At 40.3% G+C, this 19,772-nt stretch overlaps 1 protein-coding gene across 1 annotated transcript; it reads right to left on the reverse strand.

Annotated features, from left to right (window-relative positions):
* Positions 1 to 529: 529 nt before the first annotated feature.
* Positions 530 to 19,145, reverse strand: LOC144457672 (antigen WC1.1-like). The gene is made up of 10 exons (XM_078155688.1): positions 18,764 to 19,145; positions 16,172 to 16,480; positions 15,755 to 16,069; positions 11,854 to 11,925; positions 11,456 to 11,770; positions 10,503 to 10,817; positions 4,380 to 4,406; positions 3,346 to 3,441; positions 1,285 to 1,437; positions 530 to 654 (listed from the first exon to the last, which is right to left on the reverse strand). Exons 1-10 carry the CDS (start codon positions 19,143 to 19,145, stop codon positions 530 to 532), a joined length of 2,109 nt encoding a protein of 702 aa, XP_078011814.1.
* Positions 19,146 to 19,772: the final 627 nt, after the last annotated feature.

Raw genomic sequence — 19,772 nt, forward strand, 5'->3', positions numbered from 1 at the left:
CAGGGAAGGTGCTTCTCTGAAGAGGTGTGTTCTCTATAGCCCAGAGAACATGCTTGGACTCTTCATAAAACATCTTTGCTTACATGGAAGTTTTCTGAACAGTTGAGAAGGCTGACCATTTTATTAGTAAAGAGTAGCAAGACAAGTGAAGTCATACTGTGGTTAAAGGACTGGAAGAAAAAGTAGAGATCAGGAGATTAGAGAATAAGATATAGGTAAAGAAAGATTTAGGAGTGAGGACATAGAAAAAGAAGAAGGATAAAAGAGGGAAATTTCAGAATTAAAGGTCCTGAAGGAGAAACACTTTTGATAGAGGCAAAAATCTCATTGTGGTAGGAGAGTTCAGGATAGTGGAGAGGTGTTCACCACGTGAGAAGTGATTAAGAGGAAACCCTCAACGTTGTCCTCTCAGGATAGAGTGTTGGAGGGCAGGTGAATTCTAAAACTATTTCAAGTATCGCAGGAAGTTGATTCCACTCCACTCCAATTCAATAAACATTTATTAAGAAACTATTTGTAGCCGAAGATCTTAAAGTGACATCTGAGGGACACCAATCTCAGCTTCATCATATCCCAGGTCCTCAGAAGACATTGGTGGGTCATCTTCTCCCAGCCTGGACTCAGAGGATCCCCCAAAGAACTCAGGAGACTGACCTAGAACAAGTAAAGTAGAGCTGAATTTGTAGCTGTGGCTAAAGAAAAGCAAGGAGCCTTTGGTGGTAGTACAGGTGGGTGAAAAGAAGGCCACCTTCAAGACCTGGGTACAGAATCCTTTCTCAGTCTAGATGCACCATTGACAAGAAAGGGAGCATGAATGGCCAGGACTGAGAGAGGGCTATGGAAGGGCTTCTTTTGACATTGAGGGTGGTTTGGAGTCAAAGGGAATGGGAGAATGGAGAAGGCAGCTTCAGAACCCCAGGACTTGCTCATTTAGTTGCTTAATCACATCACTGAGGGTACAGTTGTCCCAGGTATATTCTTGAAAAAATGTCAATACGTAGAATTCTCAATGTACTGACAAAATCTTTTCAGCATAAATATATGTATATATGTACACACATATATATATACACTTATACACGTGAATGTATGTAAGCACATATGTGTATGTGTACATATATGTACTCATAAATTAGGTAGGCAAACACATATGTGTGTAGACATGTTTGTGTTTACACACATGTGTACGTATGGGTAGTGCCACCCCCTCATCTTCCAAAATAAGTTCACTGGTAGCTGGAAATCTCACTGGTCAGGTCAATAAGTCTGTTGGGAGCCACCCACCTGTGTGTGATGCACTGTATTCATCCCATTCATTGGTTGGTCCCAGAGTATCCCCCTCATTCATCTGGGTGACAGGGAAAATTTCAGGCCCAGATAATTCTTCAACATCATCATACCCATCACCTGGGGTGTCATCAGGCTGACTTGAGATATCTGAGGAAGAGACAATAGTTTTGTTTTCAACACGATTTTGCTGTAGGTAAGGGGATGTCCTTGTGCATGTGAAAATAAATATGTTATTTTGTTTTTTAACATATGAGGGAATATCAGAAGGTGTTCAAAACTGAATTCAGTTGAAGAATAAGACTACTTAGGGTAAGTATTAGAAACCTAACCTTGCACTAAGAATCACCCAGATGAGAAAGGGGACAAATTCTCCCTCATATACAACAATGATTTCAGTCTCCATACTGTTATTTTCCTCTTCATTTCTTCTAGCTTCAAAATCCTCCTCTCTTAATTTCTGTTACCTCATTGTTTATTACTGGCCCCAGCTTCAAGGTGAAAATCACTTGAACCAGAACTTTCAGCCCTGTCATGATTCATTCATGTTACTCTGGTGATAGTGACTCTGAGACAGAATACACAAGAGAGAGTAAGCTGATTCCCTGAATTATCCTCCAGATTCTGATGCCTCTTTGATCAGTATTCTGACCCTGAAATCAAGCCCTATGTCCCTCTCAGGGGCTTACCCACCTATCAAACCAAACCTGGCTCCCTTCCTCCCTTTCCCTGAATCACGTCCCTTGTCTCAGTCCAAACCTCTGTCTCCTAAGCACATGTTTGGAGTCAAACAGAGAGGACACAACTCCCATTGAGAGAATTCTTAAAAGCCTGGCTTAGAGAGGAATGGGAAATCTGTGATGAGGAGGAGCTGAGGACAGCAGAATTGTATTGTAGCTGATGCTCTCTAGGACAGAAAACTCCTGGGGAAACATCAGTCCTTGCCTCTAAGTCCTGCCTTTATTGTCACTTGGGGAAAGTGCAAGTTGGCCTTTTCCTTCATTTTCCCCTGTATGGTATGAAATGTTGTATCTCATATCGAATAATGAGAAGAACATGACAGAATCAAATAGGAAAAGGAAACTCATTCCCCTCCCTCAAGTTAGGTCTATCCACAGACATCAGAACCATGTCACAATGTGTTCTGACACCAGGGAGCGCTCCCAGTCTTTGTTGATGAGAACAAAAAAGTCACTCTTTGAGATGATTAATCAAAGTGTTCTGGTGAGACTAAGGGACCTCCCAAACAAGACAGACACTTGTATGCCACCTTCCTAGAAGTCTTCATATTTGACTGGTGAAGAACTTGACTGACAGGACATTAGAATGTAAAACAACTTATGTTCTAAAAATTGCAGCTTGTTGTGGGTGATGTTGTCCTAACAGAAGGATGCTGTTCTTCATGCAGAGTAGGAGAAAAAGTGCGGAAAATTAAAAGTTTGTTAGTGAGTGAGCCTGTCAGGGCTAGCCAGGAGAGAGCTGGCTCTGCTCATAAAGATCAGTATAATTCATGTGGATGGAAAAGTCCTAAGGGTATGGAAGGGGGTTTCATCCATGGTTTCATGTTATTATCTTTCTGAGACATTCAAGTCTTTTTGCTCCAATTCTGTTCTTACCAAGAAAGCTGCAGATTTAGAGGAAATGGTATAATAGTGTTAATAAATTCTATTGAGGTGGCTATCCTCTTTAGAGAAATGAAATCATTGCATCTTTGGACCTGAAATTATGAGGGTCCTATCATGAACTTATAGGCACTATAATCAGTCGGATTCAGAGTGAAAAAAGAACATCAGAACCAAAAGAACCCAGAGCTCTGGCCATTTCCCCCCTGGAGATGAAGCTCAGAGCTCCTAATTGGTTGTTGGACTTGCCTGCACATGTAGAGAATGGGAAATGGAAACTAAAATGTTGTGGGAAGTGGGACGGGAAAAACCATAGCAGACAGGTAGATTCAGAGATTTCTGAATATGCCAAGGCCATAGATTCTGATACTGACCAAAGCATATAGCTCCTGTCCTGAGTGTCTAAGGGAGGAGGATGGGCAGAAGATACACTTACCTGGGCTGCTCAGAAAGTCCTCCTTGTCCCCTGTCATGTAGTAATCAATCTCTTGGTACACGGCTTCATAAAGCGAATCCCCATATCTGAACAAAGCTGGGACAAATGGCCATGCATCAGAAACGCTTGGCCTGAGACCATCACCTGACATATATTTGTCTCAGGGGCCCTTCTCAATCTATATTCTGTTCACACTCAGGCAGCTCCCTAGTTCTAATATGGATGCCTCTTCTGCCCAGCCCATAAGGCATTCACAGAGCACAAGCTCTGTGCTCAAACATAGCCTCTCTTAGGCCAAAGACAGTTGGAATTATTTGGGGCTGAAAAACAAAGCAAAACATGTGGGTCATATCCAGTCCTGAAGTACTTTATTTGGCCTTGTCTAAAATCCCTGTCCCTACCATTTCCTCCCTTCACTCACCCACACTCTTTCCCATCTTTTTGCTGGACTCTCCCTCTGTGTATCTGAATCCCTAGGAGGATGAGGACCAGGAGGAGAAGCACTCCTAAAATGAGGCAGAGGATCCCAAGCAGAGAGTTCAAAGAGGTTTTAGGTCCTTTGAAGAAGAAGAATCATAAGGCTGTGGATTATGGAAGAAGTTATCAAATTCTCCTCAGGACAGCTCAGTGAGTTTATATGGAGAGAGGAGGGAAATCTGAGGCTCACCCTCAACTTGAAGACCCTCCAAATGGGAACCCCTTCCAGCTGCACTGTAGAGGGGACTGGGATAGACCTGAATGCCCAAGAAAGGACAGTAAAGGGGCAATCCTTCTTTATAGGGACTGAATTCCAGATCTCTAAACTGGAAATTGGCAGAATGGTGATATATTCTTGAAGAACATTCTGTGGACCCTCCAGACACCACCTCAACCCCCAGCCCACAAGATTTTCCACAGCTTCCCAGAATTCTGGTACAGTAGATCTTAGAGATGAAAGAATCACACAAGGTCAACCTTGTGCCTGGGAAGGTTCCTGCTGTTAAATGAACTCATAGTTGGCAAAAGTAGAGTAAAGGCATGGCAGAGCATTTTACCTTTTGTGGTAGATGGCAACTTCTCACCTGGAAAAAAAAATTGGAGAAAAAACGTTGGAAGAATGGGTAGAGCTCAGGTTGGTCATGGCTTCTGCATCCTGCTCTAAACTCCCTGTTATGTGAACATCCTCCCATGATGCTCCATCCAAACAGCTTAGGAAGGCTCCTAGGTCTCCTAGTTCTCCTTCATCCAGCTCAACCTCAAGAAGAAACTTAGAGATCATATGCATTAGAGTCAGAGGACCTGTGCTGAAGTCAGATCCCAAATCCAGATGCCAAAATTAGAAATTTCTGGAAAGGCCACATATTCTTGAAGAAAATTCTGTAGGTCCCTGACCCCTACCTCAACCTCTTGCTCACAATTTTCTCAGTAGATTCTCTGACCTGACAGTTAATTCTCCAAGACATGAAAGATTCCCATAGGGAATGGATGTCTCATATAACCTTCCTCCTGTCCTATAGATGTCTCAAACTCAATATGTCCAAAATAACATTCATTATGTCCCATTATTTCTCCTCTTCACACACCTTTCCCCCTTCCAAACTTCCTTATTACTGTTGAAGACAATATCATCCTCCCAATCACTCAGACTTAAGATCTTGGCGCTATTCTTGAACTCTTACTCTCACTTTCCACACAGATCCAGTTAGTTAGAAAATCTTGTCATTTTCATCTCCACATATTCCCTTCTCTCCATTAATTCAGCCACCATTCTCAGGTCCCAACCATCTCCAGGACTATTACAAAGCCTTCTGATTGGTCCTCCCCGTGCCTGCCAAAGTGATCATTCTAGAGTGGACTTTTGACCACATGATTTTTGTTGTTGTTAAATCATTTTTCAGTCATATCTGACTCTCTGTGACCCCATTTGGGGTTTCCTTGGCAGACACACTGGAGAAATCTTCCATTTCTTTCTATAGCTCATTTTAGACTTGGAGAACTGAGGCAAACAGAGTTAAGTGACTTGCCTAGGGTTACACAGCTAGGAAGTGTCTGAGCCTGGATTTGAACTTCAGGAAGATAAGTCTTCCTGACTCTAGGATTGTACCACCTAGCTACTCATATCATGCCCATGTTCAATAAAATCCTGTAGTTCCCTGCTACCTACAGTATCCAATAGAATTTCTCTGTTCTTCACAGTTCCTCACAGCTTGGTCCCATTGGATGATAGCTAGCAGGGATGGATGGATAAAGTGAGAGGTTTTTTATGAAGATAGGGGAGACAGGTTTGCTTTAATGTCTTCATCTGAAAACTACCTGTTCTTATCCTTTGACCATTTATCAATTGGGAAATAAATTTTATGCTTATAAATTTGACTTAGTCCTCTATATATTTTAGAAATGAGGCCCTTATCAGAGATGTTGGCTGTAAAAAACTCTTTCCCAGTTTTCTGCTTCCCTCCTAATCTTGGTTGCATGGGCTTTGTTTGTGGAAAAACTTCTCAATTTAATGTAGACAAAATTATCGATTTTGCATTTCATTATGTTCTCTATCTCTAGTTTGGTCATAAATTCTTCTGTTTTCCATAAATCTGATAGGTAAACTCATCCTTGCTCTCTGAGTTTGCTTATAGTATCAGCCTTTATATCTAAATTGTGCACCCATTTTGACTTTATTTTGGTGTATGGTGTAAGATTTTGGTCTGCACCCAGTTTCTGCCATACTCTTTTCCAGTTTTCCCAACATTCTTTGTTAAATAGTGAGTTTTTATCCCAGAAGCTAAGGTCTTTGGGTATATCAAACAGTAGATTACTATAGTCATTGGCTACTGTGTCTTACATACCTAACCTATTCCACTGGTCCACCACTGTATTTCTTAGGGAATACCAAGTAGTTTTGATAATTGCTACTTTATAATGCAATTTAAGACCTGGAACAGCTAGGCCACCTTCCTTCGCATTTCTTTTCATTAGTTCACTTGATATTCTGGAGTATTTGTTCTTCCAAATGAATCTTATTATTATTTCTAGCTCTATAAAATAATTTTTGGTAGTTTGATTGGTATGGCACTGAATAAGTAAATTAATTTAGGTAGAATTGTCATTTTTATTGTATTAGCTCAGCCTACCTATGAACAACTAATGTTTTTCCAGTTGTTTAGATCTCACTTTATTTATGTGAAAAGTGTTTTGTAGTTGTGTTCATATACTTTCTGGATTTCTTTCAGCAGGTAGACTCCTAAATATTTTCTGTTAACTGCAGTAACTTTAAATGGAATTTCTCTTTCTATCTCTTGCTGTAAGGATTTTTTGGTAATATATAGAAATGCTGGTGAATTATGTGGGTTTATTCTATAACCTGAAACTTTGCTAAAGTAGTTTATTATTTCTAGTTTTTCACTTGATTCTTTAGGATTCTCTAAGTATATCATCATGTCATCTGCAAAGAGTGATAACTTTGCTTCTTCTTTGCCTATTCTAATACCTTAAATTTCTTTTTCTTCACTCACTGCTAAAGCTGAAGTTTCTAGTACCATACTGAGCAACACTGGTGATAATGGACATCATTTTTCGTGCTTGATCTTATTGGAAATGCCTGTAGCTTGTCCCCATTGCATGTAATGCTTGCTGAAGGTTTTAAGTAGATGATAGTTATCATTTTAAGGAAGACTCCATTTATTTTTTTTTGTTTTTTAATTTATTTATTTTTAGTTTTCAACATTCACTTCCAAAAGGTTTTGAGTTCCAAATTTTCTCCCCATCTTTCCCCTCCCCCCACCCCAAGATGGCATACATTCTGAATACCCTTTCCCCTAATCTGCCCTCCCTTCTATCACCCCATCTTCTCTTCTCTCCTTCCCCTTCTATTTTCCTGTAGGGCAGAATAGAATTCTATACCCCATTGCCTGCATATCTTATTTACCAGTTGCATGTGAAAACAACTTTTAACATTTGTTTTTAAAACTTTGAGTTCCAAATTTTCTCCCTTCCTCTCTCCCCAACCCCCCTCATTGAGAAGGCAATTGACTTGATACAAGTTATACATGTGTAGCCATGCAAAACACTTCCATAGTAGTCATGTTGTGGAAAACTAACTATATTTCCCTTCGTCCAATCCTGCCCCCCCCATTTATTCTATTCTCTATTTTGACCCTGTCCCTCCTCAGAAGTGTTTGCTTCTGATTAACTCCCATTTATTCTATTTTCTCTTTCAACCCTGTTGCTCCTCAGAAGTGTTTGCTTCTGATTACCCCCTACCCCAATCTGCCCTCCCTTCTATTATCCCATGGCTCTCCTATCACCTTACCCCCCATTTTCTTTTAGGGTAAAATAGATTTCCAAATCCAATTGAATGTGTATGTTATTCCTTGCTTAAGCCAAATCTGATGAGAACAAAATTCATTCATTTCCTCTCACCTTGCACCACTTCCCTTCCAATGTGAAAGCTTTTTCTTGTCTATTTTATATGAGATAATTTACCCCATTCTACCTCTCCCTTTCTCCTTCTCCCAGTATAATCCTCTCTCACCCCTTAATTTTATTCTCCAGATATCACCCCTTCATCTTCAAATCACCTTGTGTCATCTATCTATCCTATCTTATCTATCTATCTATCTATCCATATAATTTTCCTTCCAACTACCCTAATACTGACAAAGGTCTCATGAGTTACAAATATCATTTTTCCATGTTGAGATTTAAACAGTTCAACATTAATAAGTTGGTTGTGATTTCTCTTTCCTGTTTATGTTTTCATGCTTTTCTTGGGTCTTGTATTTGAAAGTCAAATTTTCTATTCAGCTCTGGTCTTTTCATCAAGAATGCTTGAAAGTCCTCTATTTCACTGAATGTCAATTTTTCCCCCTGAAGAATTATACTCAGTTTTGTTAGGTAGGTGATTCTTGGATGTAGTCTTATCCCCTTTGCCCTCTGGAATATTATATTCCATGCCCTGCAATCCCTTAATGTAGAAGCTACTAAATGTTGTACTATTCTGATTGAGCTTCCAAAATAGTTGAATTGTTTCCTTCTGGCTATTTGCAATATTTTCTCCTTGACCTAGGATCTCTGGAATTTGACTGTAATATTCCTAGGAGTTTTCCTTTGGGGATCTCTTTCAGAAGGTGATAAGTGGAGTCTTTCAATTTCTATTTTACTCTCTGGTTCTAGAATATCAGGGCAGTTTTCCTTGCTAATTTCTTAAAAGATGATGTCTAGGCTCTTTTTTTTGATCATGACTTTCAGGTAGTCCAATAATTTTTAAAATTATCTCTCCTGGATCTATTTCCCATGTCAATTGTTTTTCCAATAAGAAATTTCACATTGTCTTCTATTTTTTCATTCTTTTGGCTTTGTTTTACAATTTCTTGATTTCTCATAAAGTCATTAGCTTCCATTTGCTCCATTCTAATTTTTAAGAAAGTATTTTCTTCAGTGAACTTTTGGACTTTTGTTTCCATTTGGCCAATTCTGCTTTTTAAAGCATTCTTCTCCTCATTGGCTTTTTGGACCTCTTTCGCCATTTGGGTTAGTCTATTTTTTAAGGTGCTATTTTCTTCAATATTTTTTTAGGTCTCCTTTAGCAAACTGTTGACTTGTTTTCCTGATTTTCTTGCATCTCTCTCATTTTTCGTCCCAGTTTTTCCTCTACTTCTCTTACTTACTTCTCAAAATCCTTTTTGAGTTCTTCCATGTCCTGGAACTGATTCATATTTTTCTTGGAGGCTTTGGATGTAGGAGCTTTGACTTTGTTGTCTTCTCCTGGTTGTATGTTTTGATCTTCTTTTTCATCAAAGAAAGATTTTATGCTCTGACTTTTTTTGGAGCTGTTTGCTCATGATCCCAGACAATTACTTGAGTTTTAAACTCTTTGTTAAGGTAAGGGTCTGCTTCCAGTGTGGAAAATGTACTGTCCCAAGCTTTGGAGGTTTTCTGCAGCTGTTTTCAGAGATACTTCTAGGGACCTGAGGACTGCTCCAGTTTTGCTGAGGCCCCATCTTTGTTTGTGTAGCCCAAGCTGAACTGTGCTCCTCTCACAGCCCAGCTCAGGAGACTTTTCCAATCAATCATCCAGGTTGTCTTGGGCTGGAAATTTGTTTCACTCTGTCTTTTTGTGGGTTCTGCTGCTCTAGAATTTGTTTAGAGTCATTTTTCACAGGTACTTGGGGAAGTTTGGGGGAGAGCTCAAGCAAGTCAGTGCTTTTACTCCACCATCTTGGCTCCACCCCCCAACTCCATGTATTCCTATGCTCTTTAGTGTTTTTAATAGGAATGGGTGTTGTATTTTGTCAAAAGCTTTGTCTGCATCCATTGAGGTAATCATGTGGTTTCTATTAGTTTTGTTGTTGTTATGATTGATTTTGCTGATAGTTTTTCTAATATTGAACCAGACCTGCATTCCTGGTATAAATCCTTCCTGGTCATAGTGTATCATTCTCAAGACAGATTGCTGTAATCTATTTGCAAATATTTTATTTAAAATTTTTACATCTATATTCATTAAGGAAATTGGTCTATAATTTTCTTTCTCTGTTTTGACTCTGCCCATTTTAGAAATTAACACTATATTTTTATCACAGAAAGAATTTGGTAAAGCTTCTTCTTTACCTGTTTTTCTCTAGTAGTCTATTTAGTATTGGAATTAATTCTTCTTTAAATGTTTGATAGAATTCGCTTTTAAGTCCATCTGGCCCTGAAGATTTTTTCCTAGGTAGTTCACTGATGACTTGTGTAATTTCTTTTTCCGAGATGAGGTTATTTAAGTATTTTACTTCCTCTTCTGTTAATCTGGGTAATTTATATTTTTAGAAATATTCATCCATTTCACTAAGATTGTCAAATTTATGGGCATGCAGTTGGGCAAAATACTTCTTAAATAATGTTTTAATTTCCTCTTCATTGGTGGTGAATTCACCCTTTTCATTTTTGATACTGGTAATTTGGTTTTCTTCTTTCTTTTTTTAAATTAAATTAACCAAAGGTTTATATATTTTATTGGTTTTATCATAAAACCAGCTCTTAGTTTTATTTCAAAATAGAGAGGCTGGAAGGGAGAGGGAAAACATATTAAAACTCAAAAGCTTGTTGAAGTAATTGTTAAAAACTAAAAACAAATTAATTTTTAAAAATTAAAAAACAAATTTTTAAAAAAGGAGTTAAACCAAAGAGAGAGATGTAGTTACCTTCACATGTGATAAGGGCTTCCTCTCCCTGGTGGCAAGAATTCTGGTGCCAAGATTGAGAAGGACAATGCCAGAGGAAGGATTCTTGACCTTGGCGGTTGATTTTGTCTATCCACCGGGCCTTCCAACTTTCTCGGGGGCTAGAAAATGTTTCAATATTCCCCTTGGTACCACATTTCAGATGTCTGCAAATCACTGATACAGTATTGTAGTCCATGGAGTTGGAGCAAACACTACCCCATGTTCCATTGTAGAAAACTTCTAGCCACCCAGAGCACTTATGGTCCTCACTCCCCAGCCTGAGATCCAGGGATTCTGTAAATGGAGAGGAAGGTATGGCACAATCAGAGGGGACATTTGTTCCCATATTGTCTGGGTCTCTGCCCTCTCAAAATTGTATTAGGTTCTCTGGCTGTGCTGGGAAGTCTCCACTGGATAGCACAGACCCCAGACCTTCTTTCTCCAGAATTCCTTCCTCTATATTTCTGAGCATTTCTCTCTATCTTCTCTCCCCCATTGAAAAAGACAGGAATGTCTTTACTGTGATTTCACTACTCAGCTTCATAGTTTCAAAATAAGTGGGTGTCTGTGAACCACCAAAAGCAAAGCAAATCAGCAGACATGTATTGTATACCTATTCTGTGAATAGCACTCTACTAGGAAATGAAGTATAAGAAATACATGCACACACACACACACACACACATACACACACACACACACACACATCTTCCTAAGTGCAGAGACCCACCTATACAAATGGAAGAGATAAATAAATTCATCCTATAGCTAAGAGGTCTTGCCATGAAACTGAACTCTATGGAGGGCTGTGGTTGGGGCAGGAAGTCCTCCTCCCTGTCTGAATCAGCTCCTCCTCCCTCACGTCTCTAAGCCTCATCTCCTTAGTGCTCACATAAGTCCCTCAGTGTTCATGGGATATGTGTGGCCCAGACCTGAGCAGAGGACTCCTGCATTCTCTTTGTGCCTGCAGTCATGCTGACCCCAACGGAGGGAAGGCCACTCTCCTAGGTGGGATTCATTTCCAGAGCAGCTAAGCTCATCCAGCCAGATGGGCCCTGATCTTTGTCCAAAGTGAGCAGAGACCATGGCTTTGAGGGCCACTCCACAGCCCAGCTGCCTGCACACCACTTGGGCATCACTCAGGTCCCAAGAATCATCACAGATGGTCCCCCAAGTGCCATTGTAATAGACTTCAACTCTTCCAGAGCAGGGACCTCTTCCATTCAACAGACGAAGCTGTCCATTTTCTACAGGGAGAAATTCAGATTAATTGCCCATTTTAGCCTGGAATGAGAAAGGTTTCCTCATATTGTCCAACTTTCTTTCTTACCTGAAAATAGGACAGGTACCTTTTCCTGGTCAGACTGTGAATTATTGAATATAAGGGACTGTGTCTGGTTTCCTGAAAAAAACACACAGCTGAGATCCAGGGCTGGAAGTTTTGAGCCAGGAGGGGATAAGTAAGGTAAATATGTACTTTGAGGAAAAGCATTGGATGAGAGAAAGAGAGGGTCAGCAAATTGGAGAGGAGACAGGTTGTGAAGGAGGGACAAAGGGATTCCCTAGTCTAAGAAGGCATGTTTTGGCTCTACTTGGTCAAACAGAATTGCTCTCATTGACAGTTCTATTATTCTGCTCCCACAACTCCAGCCATACCCTCCATACACAAAGTACCCTAAAAAGAATGTGACCTTCTATAAGGAAGAGCTTCTGACAGAAAGGTTGCAGCACTTCTAGCTGGTCATCCTTCCTCAGGCTTTGCTCCCCCTCTGCTAGGTCTAGTACCTATGAACTGAATAGGGTAGCTTTCCCCTACCATATGTCTGCCACCAGCCTATGTCTAAACTCTAGAGCAGGAAGGTTTTTTATTTTTGTTTTTTTGGCTTTGTTTGTTTGTTTTGTTTTTTACTTTTATTTTGCTTTTTGGTGAGGCAATCATCGAGGTTAAGTGACTTGCCCATGATCACACAGCTAGTAAGTGTCAAGTTTCTGAGGCCACATTTGAATTCAGGTCCTCCTGACTCTAAGGCCAGAACTGTATCCACTGTGCCACCTAGCTGCCCCTAGAGAAGGAGTTTTTTTATTTGGAATACATTAATTTGTTTTAAAATCTATAGATAAAAATTATCTACAGAGGGGGTGTTGAAAGGCAGAGGGAGAAAATTTGGAACTAATTTTTTTAAATGAATGCTAAAAATTGTATTTATGTGCAATTGGGGAAAATAAAATATTATCTTAAAAGAGAAAAAAAGAAATATGTTGATAACAATGTTTCAGTATAATTGGTCTCTTTTTCAATTAAGAACAGCCTCACCTAAAGGTAGGGCCTATGTGTAGAGATGTCTGTGAGTGGTGAGACCTCATGTGTAGAAAGGGCTGCCTCTCTCACATGTACCATGGGGGTCATTGTGTGGCTCAAAGAGAAGAAGAATAGACATCTCTAGCCCTCTTCTCCCCCTGCTTTTGTTGTTCAGTCATTTCAGTTGTGTCCAACTCTTCAAGACCCCCTTTGGGGTTTCCTTGGCAAAGATATTAGAGGGGTTTGCCATTTCCTTCTCGAGATCATTTTGCAGAGGGGGAAACTGAAGCAAATATGGTTAAGTGACTTGCCCAGGGAGACACAGGTAGTAATTGTATGAGATCAAATTTGAACTCAGATCGTCCTAATTCCTATCCCTGCACTCTATTCACTATGTCACCTAGCTGCCACTCTATCTAGCTTCTCCCCCTCCACTTCTCCAAGGGAGACTATAAATCCCACCAGGAGGGGAAGCAAGAGGTTGGGGACAGACACCACTTTACTCTCCTCAGAGGGAAGGGGTACCAGGCTAGAATTATTTTTATCTGCTCCCTTAAATATTGTTAGTCTAGGGGTCATGATCAGGTTCAATCTAACTTCTGATTGTTCTGACATCAATTGGTGGGGGAGATCAGTTATAAACATCATTTTCAGAAGGAGTCTTGAGGCTACCCCAAGGGAGACCATGGCCCGAAGAAAGTCAAGAATCCCTGCTCTAGAGGGATAGGCATCTCTCTTGGAATAACTAGATATGAATTCCTTCTTTCCCTAGCTCAACAAAGAAAAGGTTGAGGTTTTCAAATACTAGGTACCTAAGAAGTGCTAAGAGATTGATTTTCTTAACTAACTTGGAGGGGAAAACATAAAAGCAGGAACTCTCCACTTTCACACATCACTAGAAAGGACTTCCCAAGATGACGCTAGTGCAGCACAAGTGAAAGGGGCATCCTCTAATTCTAACCTGTTTCTAAATGTCTCACCTGCTCTGTAGGACTTTACTACTGAGGGGATTAGAATAGCAAGTGGTAGTGGGAATTGAGTGAACCTCACTGACTCCATCTTGTGATTCAATTCTGGAGCTAGCTCAGTTCTCTTTCTATTCACTTATGGGTCTAGTGCAATTTCTATCTTGTGAGAAAGCTTTATTCAGTTGTGAGAATTGGGAGAAAACATTATTACATCTTTTGAACCTAATCCTCTACGGCTGGGAACTGGACCACCTCTACCTGATGCTTAACTAAGGACCTAGGTTGTGCTGACTAGAAACGCAGTCAGATCCGAAGACTGAGGCAAAGAAATTTCTGATAAGCAGCCCACATGTTTTCTCTGAAAATTAGCCCAGTACTATTCAATCAGTTATTGTTTCCATGTTCTTTTGACTGAATTTAGACACTTGGAGGGGAGTGGGAAACCTCTTTTTCTGATTTCAGGGAATTGCACCTATTTGTTTTCTTCTTACAAACTTGGAAAGCCCCTAATCTCTCCTCCAATTAGAAGTAAAATAACCTAATTTTGTATCCTTATTAATTTGATTAATTGTTTTTAATGCATTGAAATTTGTCTCCCCTGTATTCTTATTGCCAAAGCTGAATAGGGCCACTGGTCCTGATTTGTTAAGCAATTAGAATGTATTGTTTAATAAATTGATAAGCTTGGGAGTATGAACCTTTGTTTCCTCAGTCATTTCATCATTCATACACCTCACTATTTATTTGCTCCAGTTTTCTCCCCAGTCTCTGGCTGACCTGCACTGATCAAACGGATGCCCTCGTTTCATTGCAGAATCCTGCTCCTCTGAGCCATGATTAGATGTTTGACTCTAGACCCTGATTTATTACCCTAATTCAATTCCTATTGCCTCTGATAAATATACAGAGAAGATAAAATTATGTAATCTTTGGCTCATGGGTGTATTTGCATAAGAATCTCTTCATTGGTGCAAATTGATTTCATGAGATGAAGTTAGTGAGAGCTACAGAGAAGAGAGATGCTAGTCTTCTGACTCAGGATCTCTCTTTCCTCCAGCTTTCACCAGCTCTGACCCTCCTGAAATCAATTTCCATCAATGAGGAGATCTTTTGCAAATGGCCTTTTGAGAGCAGGGTCACAATTTTCAAGGAACAAAGTCCTGGTCCACCAATATCAAACAGTATTGCTATGTCTATGACCTTCTCTAATGTATTCTGGCCTTGCAGACTGTCGATCTGGGGAAACACACTTCATGTGAATTTAGACAATTCCTAGTCCTTCCTGGTTAAGTTTATTCATTCTTGGTCCTTCCTACCAACATCCAGAGTTGGCAAATCTCTATTCACTATCAGTACTACACGTTAGTACAAGTCTGCACTTTCCCCTAAAGGAGTTGATGGATCACAAGATATCTTCTCTACCTGAAAATTCCCCCCAAAAAAAGTCACGAATGAATAATGGCATTTATTAAGTAAATATGTACAAATGCCATATAGGATCCCCAACAACATGGTTAGGACTCTTCATACTTGCTATCAGGGAAAAGATTCCATGGCTCTCCTCTGGACACTGAAAAAGGTTACCTGACTGTTGATAGGTTTAGACATTTCTATCCTTTTCCTTCCTGCATGTATCATTGCAAACCCCCTATAACGGGTTTATGTGATATTCAAGGCTGTTTCTATAATTCCACACTCGATATTTCAAGTACAGTAGCCATATTTTTCCAAGGCTAAATTCCTGCTACTTCTAGAATGTTTGAAAACTAAGACTCAGGTGCTAAGAAATAAGGACATTTAACAAACACTCCTTTAATACTATGATAGGTTATGAGGGCCCACCACAACAGTAAGAAATCAGGGAGGAAGAAGAGAAAAGAATTTGTTTGAAATACAGCTGCCAAGTTAGGCCCATCACCTAGAAATATGCTTTGAGTCCAAATTAGAGATCTCCCTTCACTAACCTGAACAGATCACAGAAGCAATTTTTCCTTTGGAATATGGAGAAGTCCCCAGAATAACCATAGAACAATTCCGCAAATGAGACTCAGTGCCTGTGCAATAAAATGTATCCCCTATGGTCGGGACATTTCCCTTGCCAAAATAAACATCTTCTGGTGGGTTCATGGCAACACCACAGTTGAGCTGATGGCAGAGAATGTTGGCATCTGCCAGGTCCCAGTGGGAGTCACAGAGAGTTCTCCAGGTCCCAAAAACTTGAATCTCCACCCTTCCTTCACATTGGGAGCTTCCATTCATCAGACAAAAGGCTGTGTACCCTGGGGAGAAGAAGACAGAGATTTAGAAAAGTTATTGTGATTTTCTAATCTCAGTATCAAGTACAATGTGGGAGTAGCATAAAAGCATCGTGAAAGTTTTACTTGAACAAATGACTCCAACATCCATGCTGTGACTGCATTTTCCCTGTGGAAATGGTACTGTGGGGCACAATGACAGAAGTGGTTCATTTCCATTACACTGGAATTCTGTGTCCCAGATGTATCCATTTCCTTTTCCAAAGGGAGCTCTTTTCATGATGAAGACTGCAGTCCCACACTGTAACTCAGTACAGATGACTTTGGCAGTAGAAAAAGTAAAATTCCAATCACAAACTGTTCCCTGTTTTGTTCCAGAATTGACTTCAACCCTCCCAACACAGGGCCCATTCCCCGCAACCAGCTGGACAAATCCTGGAAAGACAAGAAAGAACTCCAGTGAATGGCACTGAATGATAAGATTTCCCTGATGAAGAAAGAGATACAATTAATTATGTGAGACTCTGTCTCGTGTATTCCCAAGGGAGAAGCAGCATAGGAACTTTGTTAACTGAGCACATGACAATTAATACCTTGAAAGCATGTTGACTATGATGGAACCTCAAATAAAACCAAAGGTTCTTAATTCCTGGTACTCTTTGGGAAAGCATGTCTAACATATGTAGGAAAATGCAATCCTTCTCCTCTTTTAGGCAGGGGAGAGGCATATGGAAACAACAGAAGGGATAGATGCCTCTCACCAAGGGAGGAGAATTAGACTCTAATGATATCTCACCATTAGAGAAGCAACCATCTCCTCCGCTCTAAGAATCTGGTTACTCTAAATAGGTTTTTTTCCCTTTTTGATTTTCTGGGGCTTTGTCCATCTTTTTTCTTCCTTTTTTTTCAGATAAGGGATGCTTAGAATAGACTATATATCATTTGCCTTGAGGTCTTTATAAAGGGTTTATGAGATATCCAGTGTGGTTTCTATAATTCTGCACTCCATCTTTCAAGAACAGTTTCCATATTTTTCCATGGTTAACTTCTTGCTACTTCTTTAATGTTTAAGAACTAGGACTCAGGCATTAAGAAATAAGGACATTTAACACACACACTCCTTTAGCACTGTGATAAGACATCAGGGTTCACCACCCAAGTAAGAAATCAGAGAGGAAGAAGAGAAAATAACTTGTTTGTTTGAAATACAACTGCCAGTAAAATGAAGTACAATGCACATATATAGATTTATGAATTGTGGGGCCAGGCCAGTATTATTGTGGCAGATAGATAGATAGATAGATAGATAGATAGATAGATAGATAGATAGAGAAAGAGAGAGAGAGAAAGGGAGGGAGAGGGAGAGACACAGAGAGATAAAGAGAGATGCAGAGAGAGTGAGAGAGAGAGAGAGGAAGAGAGATGAAAACAGGTGACATTTGTGCTGACTTGTAAAGGAAGTAATCACTTCTGCGAATGAATCTTTTTTTATGATTTGATAGTTCTACTCTGTACAAACCATTCCTCAATCTTTCAGTCTCGAGCAAGTCTACAGTACATTGATATTTGACTGTAGCATCTGTTACATTTGCTGCAGAGATTTTTGTGCATATGATGATGTACATAATCTTTGTGGATTTGGCAATGGACTATGGTAAGGACAGAGTAGACGCTCTTGTTTGCCAGAAAACCATCTTTAGAGGACATTGGAAGAGGTTCTATTTTTTTTTTAATAATCAGAAAATAATGCACTTAGAGCAGTAGCCCCAAGATAAATCTTTCTGGGTTTCACTGGGAATGGAATTGGTGCACCTTAGTTGTATTAGACCCTTTCATGCAAAGGAATAGTAGCAACATGGAGATATAAATAAGGAGAAGAAATGATTAATATCAGTGAGTGAAGGGCCAACTCCAAATGATGCCTCCCAACTTCTGCAGTTAGCCTTATCGCTGCTCCTCACAATTGGTATACTCTCATTCATAAAATTTGTTTGCTTCAGAGTGGAGACTCTTATCTACTTTTGTCTACCTCTATGCCTTAATATACCTGAAGAGGTAGAAGTAGAGTTAAGAAACTCCTCCAAGCAGATATAAAAATGTACAAGACCAAATTCTGATAGTGAAAATCTAAGAAAACAGTGAGAATGAGATAATTTCTTTCAGCTTGGATCAGGAGAGTGAGACAGACAGAGAAATCGCCAGATACTAGTTTGGCCAGGAATTTGTAGTGCATGGAGAGCTCCAGAAAAAGCAGAGCCTCTCTGTCCCAAATACTCTATTCAAGCAGATCAAAAAAGTTCCCAAATCCCCTATGTACTCTGTCCCCAGTACAAGCCTGGAGAGAGCTCTGGAGGACAGAAGAGATATTGTAGTTCTGGAAGTCATAGGACCTGCGTTCAAAAATTCCCCAACAAATTATAATTGACAATCCTGTTAGTTAATCTTGTTATACTTGTTAGTCTGGGTGACCTAGTGGCAGTCAGATAACCTCACTGGACTTCTATTTCCTCCTCTCTAAAGTAAAGACATTTGGAGGAAGACTATTAATTTTACTTGCAGTTCTAAATTCTATGACCCCAGTATTAGATTACAGCTTCCCCTGGTACCAGAGGTCAGATCTGTGGAAGCTCCATTTATATATAAACTCTAGTTCCATGTCCTCCAGCTCGATATCTGTTCTCAGAGCTCCCAGCCCCATCTTATGTCCTTCACACTCACCTGAGCACCTGACACCAGCATCCTGCTCATGAGTACAGTAACGCGACTCCCAAGAAATTGCAGGGCAATCCCACAGAAAAGACTCTTTCCCTGTGCACTTTACACCAGCCAGCCAGATGGTCCCTTTTCCTGGGCCAAATGCAGCCTCTCCCACAACATCCAAAGCAGAGCCACAGCCCAGCTGCTGACAAACCACATGAGCATCTGCTAGGTCCCATAAATAACTACATACGGTCCCCCAAGAGCCACTGTGCCGGATCTCTACTCGTCCAGAGCATGGGGTCTCTCCTCCCCTGAGTCGGAGTTTGTCTGTGTCTGGAAAAGAAGCAACATCCCCTGTTACACTCCCAGCTTTGAAGGGAGGAACCTCTAAAAGCCCCATTATAGAGACAGATGAACTGAGATGCCTGTGCAGTGATGTGAGCTCAGGCAGTTAATTTCCTTCTTGTATATGTCATGTTCGGACAAAGCTGTATTCATGTGGTCTCCCCCATTAGACTTGGAGCTCTTTGAAGATAAGGATTGCTTTCTTGCCTTTTTTGTATTACTTAGTGCAGTGCCTGGCACATAGTAGTTGCTTTAAAAGTGACTATTGACTTTGTACAAAGAAGCTATATACAAGATGAATTAGACACCTTTGGAAAGGCAGAGCAATGATGGGGAAGCAAAAGCAAGGACTCACCCAACTTCTCCCAAATTCCCCTCTAAACAACTTTAAAATAATGCCACAAAATGATTTCTGGAGCAGCAAAACCAACAAAAGCACTGAGTGAAACAATATTCCTGCCCAAGACAACTTAAAAGGTTGGCAGGAAAGTTCCATCTCAAGGGCAAGAGAGAAATGCAGTCTAATGCATGCCACACTAGGCAAGCCTGTCATGAGGCTCCAGGCCCTTGCACAAGGCAGCAAGTAGCAGGCCACACCCAGCACTAGCCAGTAGCAGGCCTTGGGGCAACTGAATTTGTGGTAGTGTCTTCCATAGCTCTCAGCCCACAAATGATATAAGGG

The sequence above is a fragment of the Phascolarctos cinereus genome, unplaced genomic scaffold (genome assembly GCF_003287225.1).
Source record: "Phascolarctos cinereus isolate Bilbo 61053 unplaced genomic scaffold, phaCin_HiC Scaffold_5;HRSCAF=322, whole genome shotgun sequence".
NCBI classification, from domain to species: Eukaryota; Metazoa; Chordata; class Mammalia; order Diprotodontia; family Phascolarctidae; genus Phascolarctos; species Phascolarctos cinereus.